At 33.6% G+C, this 26,687-nt stretch overlaps 1 protein-coding gene across 1 annotated transcript; it reads left to right on the top strand.

The window, feature by feature from the left end:
* The first annotated feature begins 9,366 nt into the window (after window positions 1-9,366).
* On the top strand, window positions 9,367-25,744 carry LOC144854569 (uncharacterized). The gene is made up of 19 exons (XM_078712511.1): window positions 9,367-9,399; window positions 14,959-15,075; window positions 15,387-15,488; window positions 17,985-18,087; window positions 19,050-19,215; window positions 20,048-20,151; window positions 20,633-20,769; window positions 20,861-20,906; window positions 21,058-21,299; window positions 21,471-21,593; window positions 21,824-22,012; window positions 22,420-22,656; window positions 22,977-23,177; window positions 23,466-23,636; window positions 23,879-24,214; window positions 24,549-24,638; window positions 24,749-24,938; window positions 25,046-25,096; window positions 25,203-25,744. The coding sequence occupies exons 1-19, from the start codon at window positions 9,367-9,369 to the stop codon at window positions 25,742-25,744; spliced, it is 3,180 nt and encodes a 1,059-aa protein (XP_078568637.1).
* Window positions 25,745-26,687: the final 943 nt, after the last annotated feature.

Genomic DNA, 26,687 nt, shown 5'->3' with positions numbered 1-26,687 from the left:
CGATATGGTACGCCTAGCATAGAGAGAAGCTTAAACGGTGTAGTTTTACCGCCTATTATACTAGTCGCCACTCACAAAGACAAAGTTAAAGGAAGAAACGAAGCTGAGAAAATTGCCAAGGTAAGTGACGTAAGCTTGATTTAAAAGATAAGTTATATATATATATATTTAGATTTGATAGGATTAGCTTTTTTACCTTCACTTTCTCTACACTAAAAGAGAGATGAATGAAAATAATAAGAATACTATTAAAAGATCACCAAAACATAATGCTGTTTGAAATACATTTTAAGATTAGAAATACATTTTACACCAATAGATGCAATACATTTTTAGAATCAACGCTGTAATGAATTTTAATTCACAACATAATATTTCTATCAATAACACATTTAATAATGGTGCCATCAATATGAAGAAACTGTATTCTCTTATCGATTATATTGGACTTATAGTGTAATATATATTGTACTGTCTATGTGAATACATGTTTAATTATGTTTGATATTACAGATTAAGGCTATGGGGCAAGAAATACTTGAAGCTATCAAAGACACACCGTACGAAAAACACGTAGATCCTGAGATATACATGGTAGATAGCAAATCTGGTAGAGGAATTGAGAAACTCAAAAAAAGAATTGGAATTTTCATGAATGAAATGAAACGAAAGATTCCAATCAAATGGGTTGATTTCCAGACAAAGATACAAGAACTTGGTAAAACAAAGCTGTTGTTGTCCTTAAATGAGGTAAATTGTAACTTAAAGTTAAATAATCGTCGCAATGTTTTTCTTTCAATCAAGTTATGTTTTTAAAATTTTAGTAATTTAATATCTGGAAAGAGATTTAAATTGTTTGTATTTATGACCCGGAAGTGTGACAGATTGTCTCCTTCACTTCTAAAATGCGAATGCAAATTATATTATATGTGGTTCATTCCTGTGTTCCAGTGTTGAACGCGCAAAACGAGACTAGACGTATAGGCTGTTTAGTTGACTGCGCGTTCGAAAATCAATATGTACGCCCTAGTTTATGTATCAAAAATCATTTATTGAAAGTGTTCTATTACCTCCTTCTTCTAGATAACCAAAATCGCAAATAAATGTGAAATTGCTGATGCAGAACTGACTATGGTTTTGGACTACCTGAATGACACAGGGAATATTCTGTACTCTAAGAATGACGAAAAATTAAAGCATGTAGTGGTAATCAATTTACAAAAGATGGTTGAAATGGTGACAGAAATCTTCACTGACAAAATACCAGATAGTATCGAAAAGGTAAGTTGCCATCTTGCCCACCTTGATTAGAATGAGATGTGATACATACAATAATGGAATTATCATAATTCGAACAATAAAAAGCATTTATTGTTTTGACATCTCTGTTACTGCCTAACTTCTGCTTCTGAAAAAGTGTGTTATAAATAAATTGATTGTTGGGCATAAACATGAATCCAAAAAATAGTAGCTGTGATCAAAATAAAATGAACTAATGCTAGTATGTACTGTATGTCTATTACAGGCAATTGATACATGTGTTTTTATGATTCATAGTTATCTATTAATTTTTGAAATATGTTGTTTTCTATAGTGGTCTAGGTTAAATCAATTATGGAAAAGATTTAGTGTCGAGGGAATACTGGAAGAGAAATTAGTACGTCATTTATGGCGGAAACTGATTAAATTAGATGAAAGCTACTTGGATATCTTCTTAGATGTATTGAAGATGTTTCAACTTGTATTCGAAACGCAAAATGTGACGGTGAGTTGTATTGCTTTTTAAACATTTTATGAATTTACATTGCGGGAGTATAAATAAAACAGGAAAGCAACGAGAGACGTATTTTTAATTCAATTATAAGTAGTGAACAAATCTGTTTTATAGGAAGAGGAACGAGAAAATGACAGTGACCGAGTGTTCCTGGTTCCTTCTCGGATACAAATTAAAGACGATCCATTGGAAGTAAAGGAAGATTCGAGTAACATGGTGTCGATCTATTTGACTACCCCAAAACCTATGGACTTTCTTCCTGACGCCGTCTACCACATGCTGATTGTTGAGTTCTTACACCTCTCGAAGATTAAAGGGAGGAGAAGTGATGATTTTCAATTATACCAAAATCGTAGTGATTTTGGATTTGATAATCACGTTGTCAGTTTTGGTGCCGTTGAACATGATGAGGATGACAAGCAAAGAAAACGACAAGTTAACGCATTGAAGGTACGTATTTATTTTTGGCTACCATCACCACACCAAAGTTCTAAGTCCAAATCTGAGCACATCATTCACATTAGTCCTACGTACATAGAATGTTTCTATTTGTTAACACACACTAAACAGAAATCATTTGCAAATTGCATGATGTAGGTTAGTGCAGCTTCAGCTGGTGGTTAACGTGCTTTCTTTTTAAGTTTCTGCCTCCACCTAATAGAAAAAAAATAATGCTCCCGCGATAAGCCTCAATTAAGCCCGATATATTTTTACTCATCCTGTAATTGGCAAGATGGGCATAATATTAACACAAATGATGGCAAAGACACACATACAAACTACTGTAAATTGTGTAAGATGTTACAATTGCTCAGGCTTAGCAGTCCCATTTGATCATTGGCAGCCAGGCATATTAGCAATCATTAGCAAAGTGTCAGTGTCAATTGTTAACACTATACCTCGTTCTTTTGCACTCCGCGAATGCGCCGCAGTTTAACATATTGCCTTGTTACTGTTACAAAAGTAAGCCTACCTATGAACGTAATAGAGTCCAGTATTATTTATCTCTTCTGACCATTTGTTTCTATCAGTAAATCACATTTATAATATCGAAAATTCCATAATTTATTCATTTAAAACAAACTATTTATGTAAAATTTCTTTCGTCTAACTACGAACATTTTATGAACTTTCTAATTTATAAATATAGCAAATTTTAAACGTGAATAATAACAACAATAATTCATGATGATTGACTATTGTGTTTTTCAACAGTTTCAAATAACACACAGAGATGAAATTAGCAAAGATGAGAGAGGTACTACCAGGCTGATAGATAGACCACAACCAGCTTTTTGCAAAGAGGTAAGGCAAGCCAAACCTACATCGTTCAATGTATGATTGATGTACATGATGTTGACCTAATTAAGATTGAAATTGAAATAATTTGTCATATTTCGCACTATGAGAAATAGAAATTCTAAATGATATACAACATCGGTAACACAAATAAACATTCATATTATCACGTAGGTTTTAGACTTTCTACAGAAGCATTTGGAATCCAAGTGTACAGTCGGCTACAAACTGTCCGTACTCTGCATAGCGTGTGAATCTTCCAAGCTACATTTTCATGATCTACAACGATGCTTAGACAACCCGACTGTTCCATGTGGACAAATCGCAATGGTTACTGAAGGCTTCAGAAAACTGTTTTTAACAGGTGAATAAAAAAAAATGTACAATTATTTGGCTTTTTATGTAACGAGTTTTACTGTACGTCTACCTTATGTAATATTAATGCCTATATTGAATGGAACATTACTTTTTAGGTACAGAACGGCCCGACGCAGAACCAATTAAACAATCGAGTCAAAGCCCAGGTAACTTACAATGACTTTTTTAATAATAAAAATTAGCCATCGTCAATATCAAAAATGAATTCGGCTTATAAACAACTTAATAAATGTATGTATTTATACAATACAGGATCATTCGAAACAGAATTTCAGCAAATGTTGGTAAATACGTCAGACTGGTATGATGAATACGGTTCATGTGGAAAAAACGCAATGGTTACACAAGGCTTCAGAAAACTGTTTTTAACAGGTGATTATCAAAAAAAATGTACAATTATTTGGCTTTTTATGTAACGAATTGTCTAGATCATCTGTAACACATATTGAAGCCAGATAGGATAATCCAGGTGTGTGGGTGTGTGTATATGTTATCAATGGTAATTGAATGGATTCTATATACAGAACGGCCATTAAAAGGGTTATCCACAAATGTTCGAAGCCAGGTAACAAACGAATGATTTTATAATAATATTTTTAATTAACTCTTCTCAATATTACTTTACCAATTGACATAAAACATCAGAAAATATCAATATCTTTTAAAACGTCTAAAGACTCACTTGTACCCTGAAGCATTTCCTGTTCAAGCGGCTCTGAACATTATATGAATAACGGCGCCAAGTTCGATTGATTGATTGATTGATTGATTGATTGAAAGATAATACTGACACTGGCGATTTACTGTACGTCTACCTTATGTAATATTAATACTTATATTTAATGGAACAATATTTTTTTAGGTACAGAACGGCCCGACGCAGAACCATTAATTAAACAATCGAGTCAAAGCCCAGGTAACTTACAATGACTTTTTTAATAATAAAAATTAGCCATCGTCAATATCAAAAGTGAATTCAGCTTATAAACAACTTAAATATATGTATTTATATAATATAGGATCATTCGAAACAGAATTTCAGCAAATGTTGGTAAAAACGTCACGCTGTTATGATGAATACGGTTCACTTGACCAGCTGAAGATGTTGTGCAAAGACCTGATAAGACCTTTCAACGATCTACAGAAGGCTGAAAGCACAATGGAGGTGTTTAAGTTAATGCAATCCACCGGTTATCTTACTGCTACTAACTTTGAAGTTATCATCGACGTAGTCAATGTGACTGGTAAAAAAGGTGTTCTGGAGGAAAACAAACTGCTGAAGGACACTTACGAAAAAGCCGACCATCAGGTAAAATCGTTCTCACCGTATCGACAAAAACTGATTAAATTCGGTAATGCACTTTCAGAAGAAAATGTAACAACGCTGGTCCACCTAGAGAGGGTTTCTAAGAAACAATGCAGCAATCAGTGGACTGTGATATTGGATCTTGAACAAAGGGGTATCCTAAATAAACACAAATTGGAACCATTTATCGAAAAGTTGAAGAAGAATGAGTTAATGTTAGCAGCTGAAGAATTAGAAGATAGTGACGAGTGTTGCGGGAATACAACATGGTTTACCGGTACCTAAATATAGGAAAGAGAAGAGTCGGTCTTACCAGATATGTTAGTACCAGGCTAGTTAAAGAATAAAGTGTAGAATATACATCTAGCCTTGTGGCTTGGTTGCTGACTTACTGGCTTTACGCTGAGCAGTCTTCTGAATGCTCCACTGTGCTGCTTTGTTTTATAATGTAGAAGTCTCAATCCAATAATCAAAGGCAGATTTCACAAGGAATATTGGTACACCCCAGAGAGACAGCTTAAGCCCATTGTTATTTGCCACTTACCTCGAACATGCCAAAACCTATCAACTCAGTATATCCTGATGACATTGATTTCATCTCTCGACATCAACTACTGCAGCATCTATGACATAGAACGGCTTTTCGCTAAATTCAATATTGTTGTCAACAACCAAATTCACCTGTATCAGGAAACAGACAGCAGAGTCCGAACGAGAATGACGGTAGGTAAAGAAAGTTGGCTCATTGATTGGGAACAAAGAGGATAAGAAGCTTTCTTCAGCGGCCTTCAAAAAACTAAACAAAATATGGACAAGTAATAAAAAGGTTAAGGAAAAAAAGTCTGAATATCTACAGCTTTCTCGTGAAACCGATCTTACTCTATAACTGGTAAGTGGGGTGCAACTAAGATTGATGTAACAACACTTTTCACAGTAAATTTATTCTATAATTTAACCATTTTCATTTTGCATAAATATACTGTACGATTCATTGATATTAGTAGTAACTTTGATTAAGAAATGTATTACAATGTAAATTACTATGGTTTGATACAACATTTTAGTGGTGAGTATTTAAGGTTTGTTGTTAAAGGTAATACGGTGTTATGTTTATATATTTATTTTTTTATTTCAATTAATTAATTTACAATGTTCCCTTTGCGTAAATATTATAATTACGATACATTGATATTACGTTAGTTTTATTTAGAAATGTATGACAACGTAATTACCTGGCTTGCTCAGCATGTTGGTAATTGGTCATTTAAAATGTGTTGTTAAAGGTAGTGCAATACTATGTGTAGTATAGGCCTATTAGCTTATTTTCTTGACTATACTTTTTATTTTTATTAGTTATTTTCCCATGTTCATTTTGCATAAATATATAATATTCATTAATATTAGTAGTAAATTAGATGTAATTTGATGTAAAATGTAATTACTATGGTTTGATACAAAGTGGATAATTTAAGGTAATGCTTTGGTATATTGGTTTTTTACTATATTTTTCATTTCAATTAGTTATTTTACCATGTTTCTTTGCATAGGCTGCGCCTATATTCATTGAAATTATATGTTGCTTTGATTTAGAAATGTAAGACAATGTCTTTGTTTGATTCAGGATGTCGATGTTGGGCCATTTAAGGTAAAGTGTACTATATATTTGGTGAATTGGTTAACTTTTTTTGACTATATTTTTCATTTTAATTAGTTATTTTACCATGTCCATTTGCATAAATTGTCATTATGTTAGTTTGATTTAGAAATTAGCTGTGATTTATTTAGTGATTGATCAGCTTTGTGATTAAGGTAACGTGTAAGCTACGGATTATTTAGCGCCACTGTGTACATTAGCACCAATTAAAAAATGTCTGGTTTATTTGAAAATAATAAAAAAATAGTATTGTAGATTAATTGAAATGCACCAAATGTACACTCTAAATTCGGTTTGGGTCAAATATGTAACTAAACATTTGGGTCAAACATTTGTTTTTTTACCTAGATCTGGTTCACGAGAATCATGTTCTTGGTCAATTTTAAACAAAACATGGGTTGCCGAAACGGATAAACATTTGGGTTAATTCGACTGAGCAGTTTAGGTGTTTCCGTTCTTATTTGATGATGTAGATCACCTGACCCTTCTCGCCTGTTTTTCCTCTATGAACAAATTGTCTCCATAACGGTCTATTAGTGGCCGTTCTGTAAGTTTCTGGAACAGTAAAGATTTGATGACGAGGCTTTCCTTCTTTATTCTCTCCACCAATGTTCACCATCAAGCTCTCTTCCCATTCTGACAATATACTACTGTGTGTTAATCTTGTTATAATAAACTATTGATTGTCTTTTATTTGATATATAGGCCACATTTAACTGTCGTACGACCTTAATCATGTACCATCATATAATATTTCACCGGCATTTGATCTTGTTTAGCATACCTTTTTATTTTGATCGATTGATCGATTTACCAAATGATCAATATTAGTGTTCTCTATCTATAGTTTCAGTTATTAGTAAGTAGCAGCAGCTGACTAATCAGATTATTAATACCAACATTGATAAATGTGGTTGTATTCCTTTTCCTTTTTGTTAATAATGTGGCCTGATTTTAAGTGGTGGAAATATGTAGATGACTTAACCATAGCAGAAGTTACAAATTCAAAGAGTATACGTTTACAATATTTCAAACTATTTCTTATAGATTTATTGCCATTGTAGTGGATAGGCTATCTTCATGTAGCTTTTGTAAACGGTAATAAGGTAGCATGGATGTATTTACTTACTTCAATTTTAATAATGAATAGCTTAAAGCCAGAAATGCCAATCACATGAGAAAAATATCAATTCAATCTAAACTACACGATAACGTATATTGGTTTGATTCAGCATTATTTGTGATGGGGCATCTAAGTTTTATCGTTAAAGTGACTGTTATACACCTTGACTACTTTTAGTTTTATTTAGTTATTTTACCATGTTCATTTATAAAAATTGTACTAATTATAGGCCTACAATTTGACGATATTTCATTTAAAAACGCTCTCATAATGCGATACTATATCACATCTATATACTTTTGGAAAATAATGATAGTCGACTTAAACCTAATCTAGAGTATATACAATAATAACAACAACCGTTACAATTAAGGTATAACAATGATTGTTTTGATTTAAATACTATTTTCTATAAGGTAATAATTCCTCCATTCTTTTTTAATTATCGGATACTGATTATATTTATTACATTGAAATTAAAGTTTATTGTTTTTGAATGATACAATAATATGTAAATATGGGTAAATATAAGTAATTAAAAGTGAAAAACAAAACAATTCAGCCAGTTTTGATCTCTGTTTCAGTTGCGTACATCCTAAAACATTTCAACTAAAGTGGTATATAGGGGAGGCTACATTATCAAGTAGAAGCCACTCTTGGTCACTTTCTTCAATGCTTTATTTGTTGTAAAACATTTCTTATTAAAAAAAAGTGGGGTGGGGGGGGGGGGGGGGGTGGGGGAATAGAGAATTGGGTTGTGAAGTAATTGGGAGTGTGTCCATAGAGATTTTTTCCCTAGTAAACACAAGATGTGATATTTTTTGTTTTGTGAGTGGGCTGGGTATAATCCACCATGATTGATTTTGAAAACAAAAAAATTCAGATGAAATAAAAAAAACGATAGTTGCTGAATTGTAAAGAAAATCAAGAAATATAGCTAATTTTATGAAGCCTAATTTTAGTTTGCCATCGTCGCTCGATGGACAAGGTTTTACAGAAACTTCTGTAACATTAAAATAGTTGGCATGGATGATGACATTCTACAAAACATTTAATGAAATTGTTAATTATCTTTACAATTTTTGTTTTGGATCTCAAGATTGCCTTGACATAATATTTATGTCAAGTTCTTCAGGTATAAACATATTATTTGTCCACCTTCATCCAGTGTTTCGTATTACCAATGATTCACTTATAATTTCGCTCTTCCCTGGTTGCATCATTAACGTTTCCAGATGACTTGGGTGTTACTAGGAAATACAACAAACTCAACAAAACCTTTTTTTAGAAGGCCCCAACATACAACATAGTAGGTCTAGAACCTTTATAACAAACAAGAACACTTGTCATTGTTAAACCTTTCCTCGTTGGTGCTTTCAACGGATAGGTATCACGGATGGCTTCATCAACTTCATACAAAATGTATTTTGTTATGAATACATTTTTTAGAATGCCCCCAACATACAGAGTATAGGTCTATAGAACCTTTATAAAGAACACTTGTCATTGTTAAACCTTTCCTCGTTGGTGCTTATAACTTGTTTGATAAATTAAAGATTGTTTGGAATATCACAGGGAAATACTAACAAAATACCAATGAATTTTTAGACGTAGGCCCATTGTTGACAAATGAGAAATATACTAAATAAAAGTTAAACCTACTGTATTAACCATAACCATGCATTTACTATCATAATATCAATACAGTATTCAATAACATACCAAACAAGAAATACAAAATGCTTAGCAGGGGCAGCTTAAGCAAAATGCATGGCTGTAATTCAAATAAGCCAGCTATTCATAACATTGTATGATGTTCTGTTCAAACAAACATGGCACTTTCATTCTTTACTCAACAACTACAAGTAAACTGAGTGCTTACGTTATTGTATATTGTTATTATAATAACTAACTCCCTATACAGAATGTACCTAAGATTAGATCTGAAAAGAATAACAAGTTTTGATTAGTTATGCACCACTCATTTTTAGAGTCACAATTGTGTTGCATTCCGTCGTGCTCATTTGTTCGTTAAATAATTTACCAGAATAGAATCTGAATGTCGATTTTCCATGGACCTTACCAACAACGCTAACGACGGAGCGGGTTCTTTATAAGCACATTGAATTAAAATAATGTAGATTTGTCGAAACCAACAATAATAATGGAGAGTATTCCGGCTAGTGAGTAAGTTCACGATTCGTTGTTCATGTTAATCTTTCATTTTGATCACCTTTAATTTTGATCACCAGTTTTCATTATGATCACCTTTCATTTTGATCACCTTTCATATAATTATGTATGATCTTTATTTATTTATTTATTCTTTATACTGGGTAGCCTCTTCAGTCTAAGACTGTTCTCCCAGAGGGCCCAGTGTATTATATGATGAGTTTGTGACAGTGACTGTGTGTGAACTAGTACACCGGGGTAACCCCCTACTCGTCTCGAAAGATGTACTAGGTTCTTTAAGTGCACATGAGCCAGATGTGTACGCTGGACCTACGTTATAGTCCTTATCCGAGATGACTTTTTCTACCACCAGAACCATGGAGCGAGTGAGACTCGAAACCTTGCCGATGTTATGGACGTACGTGTTACGGTTCCACTGTCTTAACCGCTCGGCCACTCACTCGCTCGAGCTATGTTATCCTTTCATTGATAATAACAATAATAACTAGAATTTAATTCGTCACTTTGACGAATTATAGGTGATCATTTTTATAATTTTATTGATATTCAATTTTAAAAAAAACATGCACATACGTTAAATATGACCGCAAAATATTGATATATGCAATCCTATCACCTGATGCATACAGTATATGCTAATGGTGCTGATTGGTGCCATAGAATATATACTCTATACGATAATAACAATAATAATAAAACCAACAAGTGCTCAATGATCACCTTTATATTCATTCTTTTCTGACAAGCTTTATGTTTTGTTTACACGTTATTTAACAGGAACAAATTGTGGAAAGCTATTGTTTTAAAGAAATGGCCAGAAGTTGAACGACTGTGTGCATCCGAACCACACCTTGTAAATACTATGTCAGACGATGTAGGTTGTTGTTTTATATCAAATGATTAGCCTTAAAAAATGTTTTAATTTATACAAATGAAACATGTATGTTATTTGGAACAAAGCTATCAAGATTGCCTTGTTTGGATTCAACCTTAATGTTTTGTATATAAATCATATGGCAGGCCTGTCTCTGCTGACCATACATGTAGAACGTTAAATAATGACACTTTTTGTCTAAATTCCGTGAATTAAAATTAAACTCTAATGAAATTTGATTTATATTGATGTATCAGTACAGCTAAAAATTACTGCAACGTAACCCACGCCCCAGCTTCGTGGCCACGCGTGGCTACGAGGTATAATTGTTTTTGATCACGATCCTACGAACTGCATTGTTTTTTGATCGCGATCCTACGAGAGGCATTGTTTTGCCACGCGTCTATTGTTATGTGTTGTTACAATGATTGAAAATACAGCAGTTACGCCCGATATTTTTTTATTTAGCTTAGCTAGCTATAGGCCCAGAAAAAAAAAAAAATCAACGAAGTACCACACATCCGCTATACGCTATTAAATTCGTACAGAGTACCAATCTAGCATGCCATGCAGTATAATTACTTGGCCTATATTACCTGTAAACGGCCCCTTTTTCAGCGGCGGGTAAGGTGATTTGATTTGATTTGATTATTTGGGTTAACGATGACATGACCACTCCACTGAGCAAACCTTACCCGCCCCTGAAAAAGGGGCCGTTTTGACCTGGTTTGCCATGTTTATGATATTTCGTGTGCTAATCGAGTCGAATGCAGTTTTAATGATGCACTCTTGGCGTTCCATATCTGTTCGTTTGTTCGTGTCGACACATTCAGTATCAAATGGCGATATTTCTGTATTTTTTCAATCAATTGCTTGCTTGCGAGTATTATATAAGGTATGGTTTAAAGATATTTGGCTATGTTCGGCTTCGGGATGTTATACCACACTTAGGCCTAGGCTAGGCTAGGCTGTAGGGGTCGTCGGTTTCGTGTTATCGGTCGTCCAATTCTAGGTCGTACGATCCCCGAACCCCCCCCCCCCACCCCTGGTTGGATGCTAGTCAAGTCGCCCCATCGCAAAGTCGCCCCATCGCAAAGTCGCCCCATACAAAGTCGCCCCTTACACAGTCGCCCCATCGCAAAGTCGCCCCAAAACAAAGTCGCCCCGACACAGTCGCCCCATCGCAAAGTCGCCCCAACGCAAAGTCGCCCCAACGCAAAGTCGCCCCATCGCAAAGTCGCCCCATCACAAAGTCGCCCTATCGCAAAGTCGCCCCAAAACGTTAAAAAATAGTTTACAAGTGCGTAAAATGTCGCAATGATACACAAAATAACACGGAACGTGTATGCATAAAAGGGGAAGTCCCGCCATGTAGTCTCAGGTTACACGATCGTCACGCACCCCGATCATCAGAGAGGAAACCCCGACTAATCACTCCGCGGTCGCACTAACGTGCTAGCTTACCAGAGGGAAACCCCCGTAATTACTCCGCCGTTGTCGCACTACAACGCATCATCTGAAGATGGGGAAACCCCGCCGGAGTTTTACGATGATATCAGTCGCGTTCGAAATCGGTCGCGTTTAATTTTGGTCGCGATAAAATGATGTTATACTATCTAGATTATTTTTACTTTGGTCGATGAATATTTATTATTATTAGGCCTATATTAATAATTGATTTTTGTTTTTATTTTACAGGTCAGTATGATGAGAAAGATGTGTGCCTTAAAAAATGACAATTTGTAAACATAGTTTAAGATTATAGTATTATCCAGCATAATGTAATGTCATTTAACAGTACATAATTATTTAAATGTGAAATATTTTATAGGAAACGTAGGCTGCGTCTGTGTCTTTTATTTTATATGCAACAAATTACGTAAAACAATTTATTTATAAACATTCAGTTTACTATTATATACATAGTATTACAATGAACATTGATTGTAAGCCTTGAAAGGCAATCCCATCATTATATCCATTATAAAATTGCATCATATCACCACTATATGTCGTAAATGATGACGTGCGTGTGTGTATTCGTCGTACGTCCGTGTACGTATTACTCCGTGTCTCTGTCTTGTTTAAATTAAAATTAAATAAACACCCGATATGAGGATATTTATTAGGCATGATAATTAGAATGTTCTATAACCAAAAGGGTTGAAAAGAATTTCTTCAGTAAAATGATCATTGTGCTGTTGAATAAAAGGCGACTCGCCATCTGAAACTCTGAAACCAATCGGAGCTGCGCCTTCTGGTATCTGTTTCCTCACAGCTGCTACGTCTTTCTGCTGACCGTCGGGGATTCCCCTTTTTAAAAAACACGCACACGATACTGTACGATGGTTTTTCCATGGTCAATATGTAGCGTTTTAAATTTTACTAAAATACCTGCATGTAAAACAATCATATCGGCGATGAAATTTTTTTTTTTTCTTCATTTTGAAAAGTCATAAAATTAAGACACATAACTTGTCAATAAATGCAAAATGATCAAGTAGCCTATAACACTCATTGTCTTACAACACTGTTATTGTTTTAACTACTGTAAATCTATACGAAGGCCTACTACACATTTATACATTTATTATATTATCCTAAAAATTGAGCTGGTATCCACGCGTAGGTTGAAGAAAGATTCGTAATTGTGGCTCTGGTAACTAATTTTAAAATCATATTAAATTAACATTTTCGAAACTATAAATCAGGGATAATCTTTTTAGAACTTTCAAACAAGGGAGTATTTTTTTAATGATTTTTAAAAAGCACATCACTCCATTAAAACCTGTAAAATAAAAATTAAAACACAAATTATGTATATAATAGGATAAACATTATAATGTATGCGACATTTAGCGCGACCAAAGTAACAACGCAATCGATATCAAACGCAACCGATATGATTAAAACAGCGTACTACTAGCGGCGGCGCTTCATAATCATACAGAAATAAAACCGTGGGCGACTTTGCGATGGGGCGACTTTGCGATGGGGCGACTTTGCGATGGGGCGACTTTGCGTTGGGGCGACTTTGTAATGGGGCGACTTTGCGATGGGGCGACTGTGCCGGGGCGACTTTGTTTTGGGGCGACTTTGCGATGGGGCGACTTTGTATTGGGCGACTTTGTATGAGGCGACTTTGCGATGGGGCGACTTGACTGGATCCCCCCTGGTTACGGGCCTGCCTAACGGCACTCGTGCGGCCGGTGAACCTCAGTGAAGTGGGCCACGGCCAACTTTTTGTATTAACATGTTTGATTTGCGTTGTTTTTATCACATGTGATAATGAAATTCGCTCGACCACCGATGTTTCGCGTGTTTGTTTTTTTCGCTACCAGTTGGTGCACTCTTTAATGTGGGTCATAGGTTATTTGATTTTATTCAAAGAATATTATTATATTATTATTTTAGCGGTGTTGGCTGATTCCTTCGTATAGGGTCATATTTATAATTACTTTTTACGCAATCGTAGTATTATTTTGGGAGATATTGTTTTAAATCAATTTTTCTAGACAAACTCTCGTACGACGAAATGAAACGAAGCATTTTTATCAATATTTAAATATTAACAATCGCTATAGGCTCTGGGCCTAGCCAACAAGGCCTGTAGTAGCTAGGGAAGGCAGGCCTACTCGGGCTTAGCTGTAGGTGTAAAATTCGTCGATCCAAGGTGGGTTATTATATTGGCATTATTCTCTTTTGATAGCTGGTAATAATGGTGTATATTCAAGACCTTCCATCGTAGGCATAGCAAAACAAAGCCGATCGTATTATCGCGATCCAAAAACAATACCTTCCCGTCGTATCGCATGGGAACGCGTAGGAACGCGTGGCAACGCGATAAAAAAAAAATGCTTCGTGGAAGCGCGTGGGATCGCGATCAAAAGACAATACTTCGTGGGTTTGGCGATCATAAAACAATGCCCCATGCGTAGGCTAGGTTACGCGTGAGAACGAAGCAGTAATTAATAGCTGTACTGAAATAGTAATACATACTATAATCCTCAGTTGAGATATAATTAACTGTTATATTCCATACAATAATAATGATTTACACAATAGATAGGTAGGTATATGTATTATCAACATCAACATACAATATCATAATATCAAATATAAAACAATTTTTATTCACAACAGTACGCTTTTTTCTTAATAAAATATTTAAGAATAAGGAAAAAGAAAATTATAATTCAAAGGATATTCATAATTCAATAATGATGATGATAGTATATATTTTATGCATAATTATTTATTTTTAATGTCTCTCTTCAAAACAAATTAAAACCTGTACATAATCCATATACGCAATGAGTCACTTTAATGTAATACTATGTATGTTTTTTCTTGTTAGTATAATCAAACGTTATTAATGAGGAGTGTGTGGTGGTATTATATTCCAGAAAACTTAGTAATTCAGCTGATTGCTCAAGCATCAGATGTTTGCCTGGAATACACCAACTCGTCAACTGTAAGGACAATCATATAGAAAAGTACACAACTATTGCGTATACATTGATTTACCTTGATCTTGGACATCCTCCTTAATCTTGCAAATCATATATGTTTAGTTCCCTTCGTTGTTGGGTCTTTTATTAATGGAAAAGAAGTACATACTCTTTCCCAGTGTAGGTTGAACTTCAGAAACAGTAAAAATTCTGTCCTTCCTATCTACAGTGCACAGACCTGAAGACAGTTAATTAAAACAAATATGTTGAGTATCGTTATACGTTATGTTATTTTATATGTGACGATTGTTTTATGTAATCTTGTTGTTCACAGTGGTTATCTACTATTGTTCATTGCTTATCAGACAGAGGGTACTCGATCGCATTGAAACTTGTCTTAGAACGAAACAGAAAACACGTGAATACAGTAGGAACGGTGAGTAGAGTACACATTAATAAAACAACTTGCTTTGAAATACATTTAAAAGGTAGACGATCGACGTTCAATGCTATATGGTTATATAAGATAAGATAATGTGTTAATGTCATGGTCACAAACATATGTTCTATGTAAATGCATTTCTATAAGCAAACCAACGTAATAATGTAAATCAGATTTCCTATTATTGTATGTAGTTTAAAGACTGCTTACACACTAGGACGATAACAATCGACGATAAAAAATGAACATAACCCTTTCCTTACATAAAACAAAGGAAACTAAGTTTTCATTCTAGAACTATAAAATAACCATTTATGATTGATCAAATGACGTCATGATCAATAAGAACAATAACATCGTTGTATCGGTACGATATTATTGCTCTTACTAATTAAGACGTCATTTGATTGGACATGATAAATATCATTTTCATCAAAGACAGCATAAATGGTTATTTTATATACAGAATGAAAAATCTTCTAATTTCTTTTGTTTTATGTTTATCTTTTTATCGTCGATCGTTATCGTCCTAGTGTAAATGGACATTTAAGCGATTAAAACTGGATTAATTAAAAATGCAATCATTTTCATGTACGCCTTCCACTCTTCCATCTACTCTCAACCGTTATAAGAGTTTTAAGAGTTCCACAATCGACTGTACAACACCGATGTATCTGATTAAACTCTGCCCGTACCTACAATAGAGACTTTGTACCGAAAAGATTAAAATTATAGGGGTATGTTTTCTTGCGAATAGTTATAGAACACGTTATTGACATTGATTTACTTACTATTTTGCTATTTAATTACAGATATTTAGCGATACACCATTGCATGTTTGACTCTATTCATCGTATTTAACGTACAAGTACGTTGTATCGGTACGATATTATTGCTCTTACTAATCATGACGTCATTTGATTGGACATGAGCAATATTATTTTCGTCAAAGACAGCATAAATGGTTATTTTATATACAGAATGAAAAATCTTCTAATTTCTTTTGTTTATGTTTATCTTTTTATCGTCGATCGTCATCGTTCTAGTGTAAATTGACCTTTAGGCAATTAGGATTAAATAACAATGCAATCGTTTTCATGTACGCCTTCCTCTCTTCCATCTACTCTCAACCCTTATAAGAGTGTTATTGATCCCTAACTGTTCCACAATCCACTGTACAACACTAATTTATCAGATTAATCTCTGCCCGTACGTACAATAGAGAACTAGTGCCGAAAATATTAAAATTATAGGGGTATGTTTTCTTGTGAATAGTTATAGAACACGTTATTGACATTGATTAACTTACTATTTTGCTATTTAATTACAGACTAGCTACACACCATTGCATGTTTGTCTCGAATCATGGGCTTTAACTTACAAGCAACATCATGATACTGCCATCTGCCTGATGACGTATGGAGCATCGTGTTCAATTGGAACACACTATGTAATCATCAATATTATAGAATTATAATAAATTAATGATTTTTTATTTTATTTAATGATTACAGTAGATTGCATAATTTAAATGTTGTATTTAAATGTTGTGTAGCTAGCTAGACTTCAATTTGAGTACAGAAGCTACAGTATGATGAGGATGAAAGTCATTAACGTGAGATTCACAGATAGAAAGATTTAAAATAAAATTACACGGTGATTGAATATAACCTGTTTCTCCGTTAGCATTAACATCCGATTATTAAAAATAATGGTTTCAGTCAAACTTTATTCGAACACTACGTTTTTGGATCAGAGGCATACGCTTATGCAACGGTGCGTTCTAACATTAACAATGCAGTTACAAAAATAAATTACATAACAATTAAAAAATTAATAAAAACGATCAGTAGGTAAATTTAAATAAATAAATTTAGTATTGCAGCCACAAAATACTTAAATCAATGTAGATAATTTTTCAAGACTATCAAATATTGAAACTATTAGAAAAAGTATTTATTAATAATGTAGATAAAATAAATAAATAGTACTTAAAGTTATTAATTTACGTGATGGGCGGTCACTCTTAGTATAGTATTTCTATACCTCTATGCAGTAGTTAAGTATTGTTTACAAGGAAATAATATTAAAAGGTCATCAAGTAGTACATAATGTTGCTTTTCAATAGTACCATTAGAAAAAATGTCCAAAAATGATCATACCCAAAATATACAAGACCATATACGTGAATTAAAATGTAAGTCTGTCATAGTAGCACGTTTTGCACATTAATATAAAAAGTGGTCTGTATTTTCTACTTTATGATTGTTAGGCTTACATAATTTGCAGAAACCAAACTGTGTATTCCTATTAAATTGAATCGGTCTTATATTTATAAGTATTACTGTATGCTATTAATTAACACTATTTGGTGTTTTAACTATTATAAGTAGGCTAGCCCTATAACGAATAATTTATTTTACTTGATTGATTACTTTAATTGATTACGAAATAGTTTTGTAAACATGTTTGCATTTATTATTTGTTTAGGGTAACAAAACACCGATTGATCTGTATAATGAAAATAAGTGTTCAAAGTATGATGAAAAAACTAAAAATGAAAAGAAAGGAGAGCTCATACAACTTATGGAAGGCAAGTAGATTTTTTACACCTGACATTGTTATGTATTGTTAATTTACGGTATTGTTGGAAAATATAAAGTAGGTGTGTGAATACATGAGGTTCAATGAAACGTAACAAACAAAGCATAATCTTATAATGCAATCCATTTTATCATTATTTTACCGAATCTCAATTTTTAATATTGAATATCAATGTTTATATCGTTTTAGCTCTGTAATATAAATTTTCTCTGTATACTTATTTGTTTTATCATATTTAGATTTCAACAAAATATCAAAATATTTTCTATTATCTTTTAACCTCAGACTGTGTAATATCACTTAAATATTCATTGATAGATAGATAGATAGATAGATAGACAGATATAACCTTTATCGTATTGTTTATCATTGCAATAAAAGTGGGCTGCTCCCACAAAAGAGAAAAACAAGCGTAACTGTCCATGATAGGTTTGTTATTACCTATTAAACCGATGGTAATTCAAATCCTGTTGAAACGTTTACTGAATCATGAAAACTTCAAGATAAGCTGGTTTATCAATGTGGTATTGTGCCATTTTGCTGGAAAAAATAAGAATTAAAACGTTTTTAAACTTGAAAAGTTCTATACAATTAAAAAATCTGGATCCAAAAACGACACTAAATAACTACAGTCATTGAATCATAGCAAACAACAAGATAAGTTGTTAGTGATGATATGGATAGTATAATGACGTGCTTGAGGCATTTATTTATTACTGATTATTCTATGTTTGATTCTAAGCTTTAACATGATTTAAAGACGCATCCTAATAAATTAAACATTTGATATACAATTGCTAATTCTTACATAGTAATCATACCACTGGTCCAAATGCTTACAGTCTGAACAATTAATTTAATATAACAGTTTGTTATTTCCGGAAAAATGATCTTTTACTTTTATAATATAAATGCATCACCAATAATTTATTATCAATATTTGTGTCTTAGAGAGTCCAGTTCCAGCTGAAATAATAGCAAGAGGTAAGGAAGCAACTGCAGTTTTCAAAGAGGCTCTACAAAATGGTACAGTTACAATAGTCAATTCAAGAAGTATGTTCCTTGGGAAAGAAGGAGCTGGCAAAACAAGTTGCGTGAAAGCTATTCTTGGAAAAAGGTATGTTTGTTTATGATATGTATAGATTATTCTACTGAATAGGTAAAATATGTTAATAATTCAGAATTTATTGCGTATAGAATCATTCTTTCAATCGTTAATAGTACAGATTTTATAGCGAATTTTAATCCAAGATCTAACATAAGAACAAGTTAGTAATTTTAGTGAATTATGTGTAAGACAATTGAAAGCCTATACTTGAGTTTCATAGTATAGACATGTACCAAAAATGTCTCTAAACTGTTTAACAGGATTCTACTTTGTCAAGATCACTCGCGGTAATTTTGGATTCTGGCCAATCAACGACATGATTGATGTGACGTCATCTATCAATAACTTTTTTGTGTTAGTCCGTCGAGTCCAAGAAGACAATAAATAGGCTACCAGTGCCGTAGCAGGCTTAGCCTAGTATTGGAGCTTCTTATTATTCATACAAACAAATACGACGTGAATGATTGTTTGCATAAAAATAAGACATTAGGCCTATTAGGCAACACGTCCCTCTAAAATATAGGTCTGTGTGTGGTAGGCTACTGCTCTAGGCATACTGAGTCATATTATTCTAGTCCGGGCCGTGTTAGCAACATGCAGTAGCCTCGAGGCCTACAAGCACCTACTTTCCCCCACACCGCTCACGAATTCCGCGCGCTGTGTAAATGGGACAACCTACGCGGTTTTCCGCTTACCATACCACTTACCGTTTACCTCTCGTCTGTGTAAATTGGCCTTGCCATTGTAAAGCACACAGTCAACATGCTTGACACAGTTAATTTCAATAATAATTACGTAAACATTATATTATGACTGTTTAGTAATGTTTATTATCGTTTAGATTCGATCCCAAGGAAAAGTCTACCGACGGAATAGTTGTCGCAAACACACTGGTTGAAGCGTCAGGGGACGATTACCAAAAGTGGCAGGAACACAATATTGACGGTATTGAAAAAGTATATTGTTATTGTAAAACAACAGCTTCTTGGTTGGTTATTTTCAAAATTAGTTCTTTATTGCGAACTAGAACTAATGAAACAGATTTGTCCAAAATTATTCATTACTACTATATAGCATGACATTGCATCGATGGAAGACCATTATCAGAATGTATTGGTGGCTTTAACATATACTGTATACATACAAAACACATACATATTTCGGTAGTCATATCTCCTTCAGTGTGAGGAATTAATGGTACACAAACAAAATATACCGATTACCACCTGGAATAATATAATGATAATGGTAAAATACCATCTAAAATGTACCAAGCTTGAATAAACATCAATGAAGTGGAAAAGTTTGAGTAAAACAAGGGATTTAATTGACTAACCGTAGATTGGTATTATAAACCTGATTGTTGAAAGAAGGTTCCTCCTTGATATTACGTTGTTGTAATGTAACGTTATTATGTCTTTTATAGTAATTCAATTATCGAATAAGATACGAGAAGAAGCAGTGACAGACTATGTGGCAAAGCAATTACTACAGAGACAAACTAGCACACCTTCGACATCAACCAGCGAAATTGATCAGATAGAGAAACCGACTGAAGTTATGGTACTTTTTTTCTTCTACTACAAATTATTAGAGTATTATTTGTGGAAGAATTACACGAAATTTTAACTTATCTTTTTTTGATTATTCGTAGGATGTTTTAAAAGAAGATACAAAGGAATTGAATCTAGATGAAAATGGTATAATTATTATTGTCAGTTTTATCTTTTTATTACGATCAGAATTATCATGTATTGTTGAACAATTTGTTAGCTGTACTAGTATTATTATTATCATTTGTATTTTTAATGATCAAATAGAAATAAACAAATAATGTTGTATTTGCCTTAGATGACAGAGGAAATACACTGGAAAAGAAGTTACCTGAACAATTTCACAAATTACTTGTTAATAAAATCAGTGATGAACTTGACACTAAGGCAAACACCGGTGAGACAGTTGGTGTGCTTGGTAAATTCATTCATTGGGCATTCGGAGACAAGCAGCAGACATCAAGCCGAACTACTAACCCTCAGAATATTAGTAGCATTTGGGATTATGCAGGGCAGCTTACATATTATATAACACACCGAGTGAGTAGCATACAATACATGGTCAAAGTTAAATAAATATTTAGTCTTTTATATGACTTATCTTTTAGGCATATTATAGATAACAAGTTTAGGTAAAAGCGGGAGGTATCAGTGTTGTTTGTGTGGTTTTCCGTTTAAGTACTTTATTACAGTACACTTTATTCCGTTTAGTTGTTCCTGACAGGAGGCGTTACCTACATTGTAGTGTTCAGTGCAGTAGATGGACTCCATGAGATGGTAAAAATAAGGGATGTAAATCAAAGTACCAACAAGAAGAAAGCTCCAAAAGATTGTGTAAATTTTTATATTACGATTTGTTTTCTTTTTGAATTATAAAAGAAAGTTGTTACTCCCAGCCATTGTGCCCCAGTTAGTCGGTTGACATTAGCTTATCAAGCCGAAGTTTCCTCTTCTTACCGTTTGAAAAGTAATTATAAATTAATTTGTGGTAATATATGACTAGCTGTTTAGAATGTCTTGTGCCTGTAGATTATAGTTATTGTACAGTTATTTATTGTTTTCAGGGATTTTGGGGAATGACGAATTTGGGAATGACTGTTTTCTGGATAAGGTCCATTTATGAATACGCCGTGGTGCGGTATAGGCCTAGCATAGAGAGAAGCTTAAACGGTGTAGTTTTACCGCCCATTATACTAGTCGCTACTCACAAAGACGAAGTTAAAGGAAGAAACGAAGCTGAGAAAATTGACAAGGTAAGTGACGTAGGCTTGATAACATTTATTTTAAAGGTAAGTTATGTATATTTAGATTTGAGAGGATTAGCTTTTTTACCTTCACTTTCTCTACCCTAAAAGAGAGATGAATGAAAATAATAAGAATACTATTAAAAGATCACCAAAAGATAATGCTGTTTGAAATACATTTTAAGATTAGAAATACATTTTACACCAATAGATGCAACATATTTTTAGAATCAACGCTGTAATGAATTTTAATTCAAAACATAGTATTTCTATCAGTAATACATTTAATAATGGTGCCATCAATATGAAGAAACTGCATTCTCTCATCGACCATATTGGACTTATAGTATAATTTATATATACAGTATATTGTACTGGTTATGTGAATACATGTTTAATTATGTTTGATATTACAGATTGAGGCTATGGGTCAAGAAATACTTGAAGCTATCAAAGACACACCATACGAAAAACACGTAGATCCTGAGATATACATGGTAGATAGCAAATCTCGTAGAGGAATTGAGAAACTCAAAAAAAGAATTGGAGTTTTCATGAATGAGATGAAAAGAAAGATTCCAATCAAATGGGTTGATTTCCAGACCAAGATTCAAGAACTTGGTAAAACAAAGCTGTTTTTGTCCTTAAATGAGGTAAATTGTAATTTAAAGTTAAATAATCGTCGCAATGTTTTTCTTTCAATCAAGTTATGTTTTTAAAATTTTAGTAATTTAATATCTGGAAAGAGATTTAAATTGTTTGTATTTATGACCCGGAAGTGTGACAGATTGTCTCCTTCACTTCTAAAATGCGAATGCAATTTATATATGTGGTTGTTCATTCCTGTGTCCAGTGTTGAACGCGCAACACGAGACGTATAGGATGTTTAGTTGATTGCGCGTTCGAAAATCAATATGTAGTTTATTTATCAAAAATCATTTATTGAAAGTGTTCTATTACCACCTTCTTCTAGATAACCAAAATCGCAAATGAATGTGAAATTGCTGATACAGAACTAACTATGGTTCTGGACTACCTGAATGACACAGGTAATATCCTGTACTCTAAGAATGAAGAGAAATTAAAGCATGTAGTGCTAATAAATTTACAAACGATGGTTGAAATGGTGACAGAAATCTTCACTGACAAAATACCAGACAGCATCGGCGGAAAGGTAAGTTGCCATCTTGTCAACCTTGTTTAGAATGAGATGTGAAAAAAAAATGGAATTATCATAACGTTAAAAAGCCATTTATTGTGTTGACGTCTCTGTTACTGCATGCCTTTATTAAGACTGTCTAAGCATAAACATGAATCCAAAAAATAGTATATTTTGATCAAAATACAATGAACTAATGCTAGTACTGTATGCATTGTATGTATATAATATTGTAATTTATACATGGGTTTTATGATTTATATTAATTATCTATTAATTTTTGTAGTATGTTATTTTTTATAGTGGTCAAGATTAAATCAATTATGGGAAAGGTTTAGTGTTCAGGGAATTCTGGAAGAGGAATTAGTACGTCATTTATGGCGGAAATTGATTGAATTAGATGAAAGTTACTTGGATATCTTCTTAGATATATTGAAGATGTTTCAACTTGTATTCGAAACGCAAACTGTGACGGTGAGCTTTTGTTGCTTCTTAACCATTTATGAATTTACACTGGGAGTTATAAATAAAATATGAACAAAGTGAATAGCCAGTTTGCTGCTTTCAATATGGATACTTCTAATTCTTACTGACATTCTGCAATTTCTACAACATTTTAGTCACATAAATTATCTTACAATAGGCCTCAATGGCGGAAGCAACGGGAGACAATTTTTTTATTCAATAATAAGTAGTGAACAAAATCTCTTTTATAGGAAGAGGAACGAGAAAATGACAGCGACCGAGTGTTCCTGGTTCCTTCTCGGATACAAATTAATGACGATGCTTTGGAAGTAAAGGAAGATTCGAGTAACATGGTGTCGATCTATTTGACTACTCCAAAACCTATGGACTTTCTTCCTGACGCCGTCTACCACATGTTGATTGTTGAGTTCTTACACCTCTCGAAGATTCAAGGGAGGAGAAGTGATGATTTTCAATTATACCAAAATCGTAGTGATTTTGGATTTGATAATCACGTTGTCAGTTTTGGTGCCGTTGAACATAAAGAGGATAGCAAGCAAAGAAGACGACAAGTTAATGCATTGAAGGTGCCTATTTATTTTTGGCTATCATCACCACACCAAAGTTCTAAGTCAAAATCTGAGCACATACGTACAAAGAATGTTTCTAACACACACTAAACAGCAATCATTTGCCAATTACATGATGATAAACCTCAATTAAGATATAATTTTACTCATCCTGTAATTGGCAAGATGTGCATAATATTAACACAAATGATGGTAAATACACACATACAAACTAAATTGTGTAAGATGTTATAATTGCTCAGGCTTAACATACTTTTCTAATTTACAAATATAGCAAATTTGATATAATTATTAATAATTCATGATGATTGACTATTGTGTTTTTCAATAGTTTCAAATAACACGCAGAGTTGAAATTAGCAAAGATGAGAGAGGTACTACCAGGCTGATAGATAGCCCGCAACCAAATTTTTGCAAAGAGGTAAGGCAATCGTTCAATGGATTGATGTTAATGCTGTTGACCTAATTAAGATTAAAATGATACACAACATCGGTAACACAAATTAAAAAAACATTCATATTATCACGTAGGTTTTAGACTTTCTACAGAAGCATTTGGAATCCAAGTGTACAGTCGGCTACAAACTGTCCGTGCTCTGCATAGCGTGTGAATCTTCCAAGCTACATTTCCATGATCTACAACGATGTTTAGACAACCCGACTGTTCCATGTGGAAAAAACGCAATGGTTACACAAGGCTTCAGAAAACTGTTTTTAACAGGTGATTATCAAAAAAAATGTACAATTATTCGGCTTTTTATGTAACGAATTTTACGTCCACCTTATGTAATATTAATGCTTATTTTGAATGGAACAATATTTTTTTAGGTACAGAACGGCCCGACGCAGAACCATTTACACAGTCGAGTCAAAACCCAGGTAATTTACAATGACTTTTTTAATAATAAAAATTAGCCATCGTCAATATCAAAAGTGAATTCGGCCTATAAACAACTTAATAAATATATGTGTTTATATAATACAGGATCATTCGAAACAGAATTTCAGCAAATGCTGGTAAATACGTCAGACTGGTATGATGAATACGGTTCACTTGACCAGCTGAAGATGTTGTGCAAAGACCTGATACGACCTTTCAACGATCTACAGAAGGCTAAAAGCACAATGGAGGTGTTTAAGTTAATGCAATCCGCCGGTTATCTTACTGCTACTAACTTTGAAGTTGTCATCGACGTAATCAATGTCACTGGTAAACAGGGTGTTCTGGAGGAAAACAAACTGCTGAAGGACACTTACGAAAAAGCCGACGATCAGGTAAAATCGTTCACACCGTATCGACAAAAACTGATTAACTTCGGTAACAAACTTTCAGAAGGCAATGTAACAACACTGGTTAACCTAGAGAAGGTTTCCAAGAAATACAACGGCAATCAGTGGACTGTGATATTGGATCTTGAACAAAGGGGTATCCTAAATAAACACAAATTGGAACCATTTATCGAAAAGTTGAAGAAGAATGAGTTAACATTAGCCGCTGAAGAATTAGAAGATAGTGACGAGTGTTAATTGTGTGAATACAAAATGGTTTACCGGTACCTAAATATAGGAAAGTCTTAAGATATGTTAGTACATAGACTGTACCATGTGGTTTCTGTTCTGATTTAAGTAGCAAGGTTTTAGACAAAATTATTTAAATTTAATTTAGAAATATATGATAGTTGCTCGCTTGATACAGGCTAGGTAAAGAATAATGTGTAGAATATACATCTAGCCTTGTGGCTTGGTTGCTGACTTACTGGCTTTACGATGAGTAGTCTTCTGACTGCTCCACTGGGCTGCTTTGTTTCATGATGTAGAAGTCTCAATCCAATAATCAAAGGCAGATTTCACAAGGAATATTGGTACACCTCAGAGAGACAGGTTAAGCCCATTATTATTTGTCACCTACCTACTATTAACTCAGTGTAATATCTTGATGACATTGATTTCACCTCTCGACATCAACTAGCGCAGCATCGATGACATCGAACGGCTTCTCGCTAAATTCAATTTTGTTGTCAACAAAGATAAAAACCAAATTCACCTGTATCAGGAGACAGACAGCAGAGTCCGAACGAGAATGGCGGCAGGTAAAGCAAGTTGGCTTTTTTTATTGGGAAGAAAGAGGATAAGAAGCTGTCAGCAGAACCCTTCAGAAAACTAAACTAAACTAATTAAAATGTTAAGGGAAAAAATATGAAACCGATCTTACTCTATAACTGGGAAGTTTGGTCCAACTAAGATTGACGTAACAAAGCACACCTTTCAGTTTGCATAAACACACTGTATAATTGTCATTAATATTAGTAGTAAATTTGATGGATGGCAATGGATGGCAATGTAATTATGGTTTGATATACAACATTTTAGTGGTGGATAATTTAAGGTGTGTCGTTAAAGGTAATGCGGTGGTATATTAGTTTTTTACCATATTTTCATTCTAATTTTTCATAAACAGTATAATCATCGA

The sequence above is a fragment of the Antedon bifida genome, chromosome 10, assembly GCF_963402885.1.
Source record: "Antedon bifida chromosome 10, ecAntBifi1.1, whole genome shotgun sequence".
Classification (NCBI taxonomy): domain Eukaryota; kingdom Metazoa; phylum Echinodermata; class Crinoidea; order Comatulida; family Antedonidae; genus Antedon; species Antedon bifida.
Note: the sequence above shows the minus strand (reverse complement) of the source record. Positions and strands in the feature narration are given on the sequence as shown.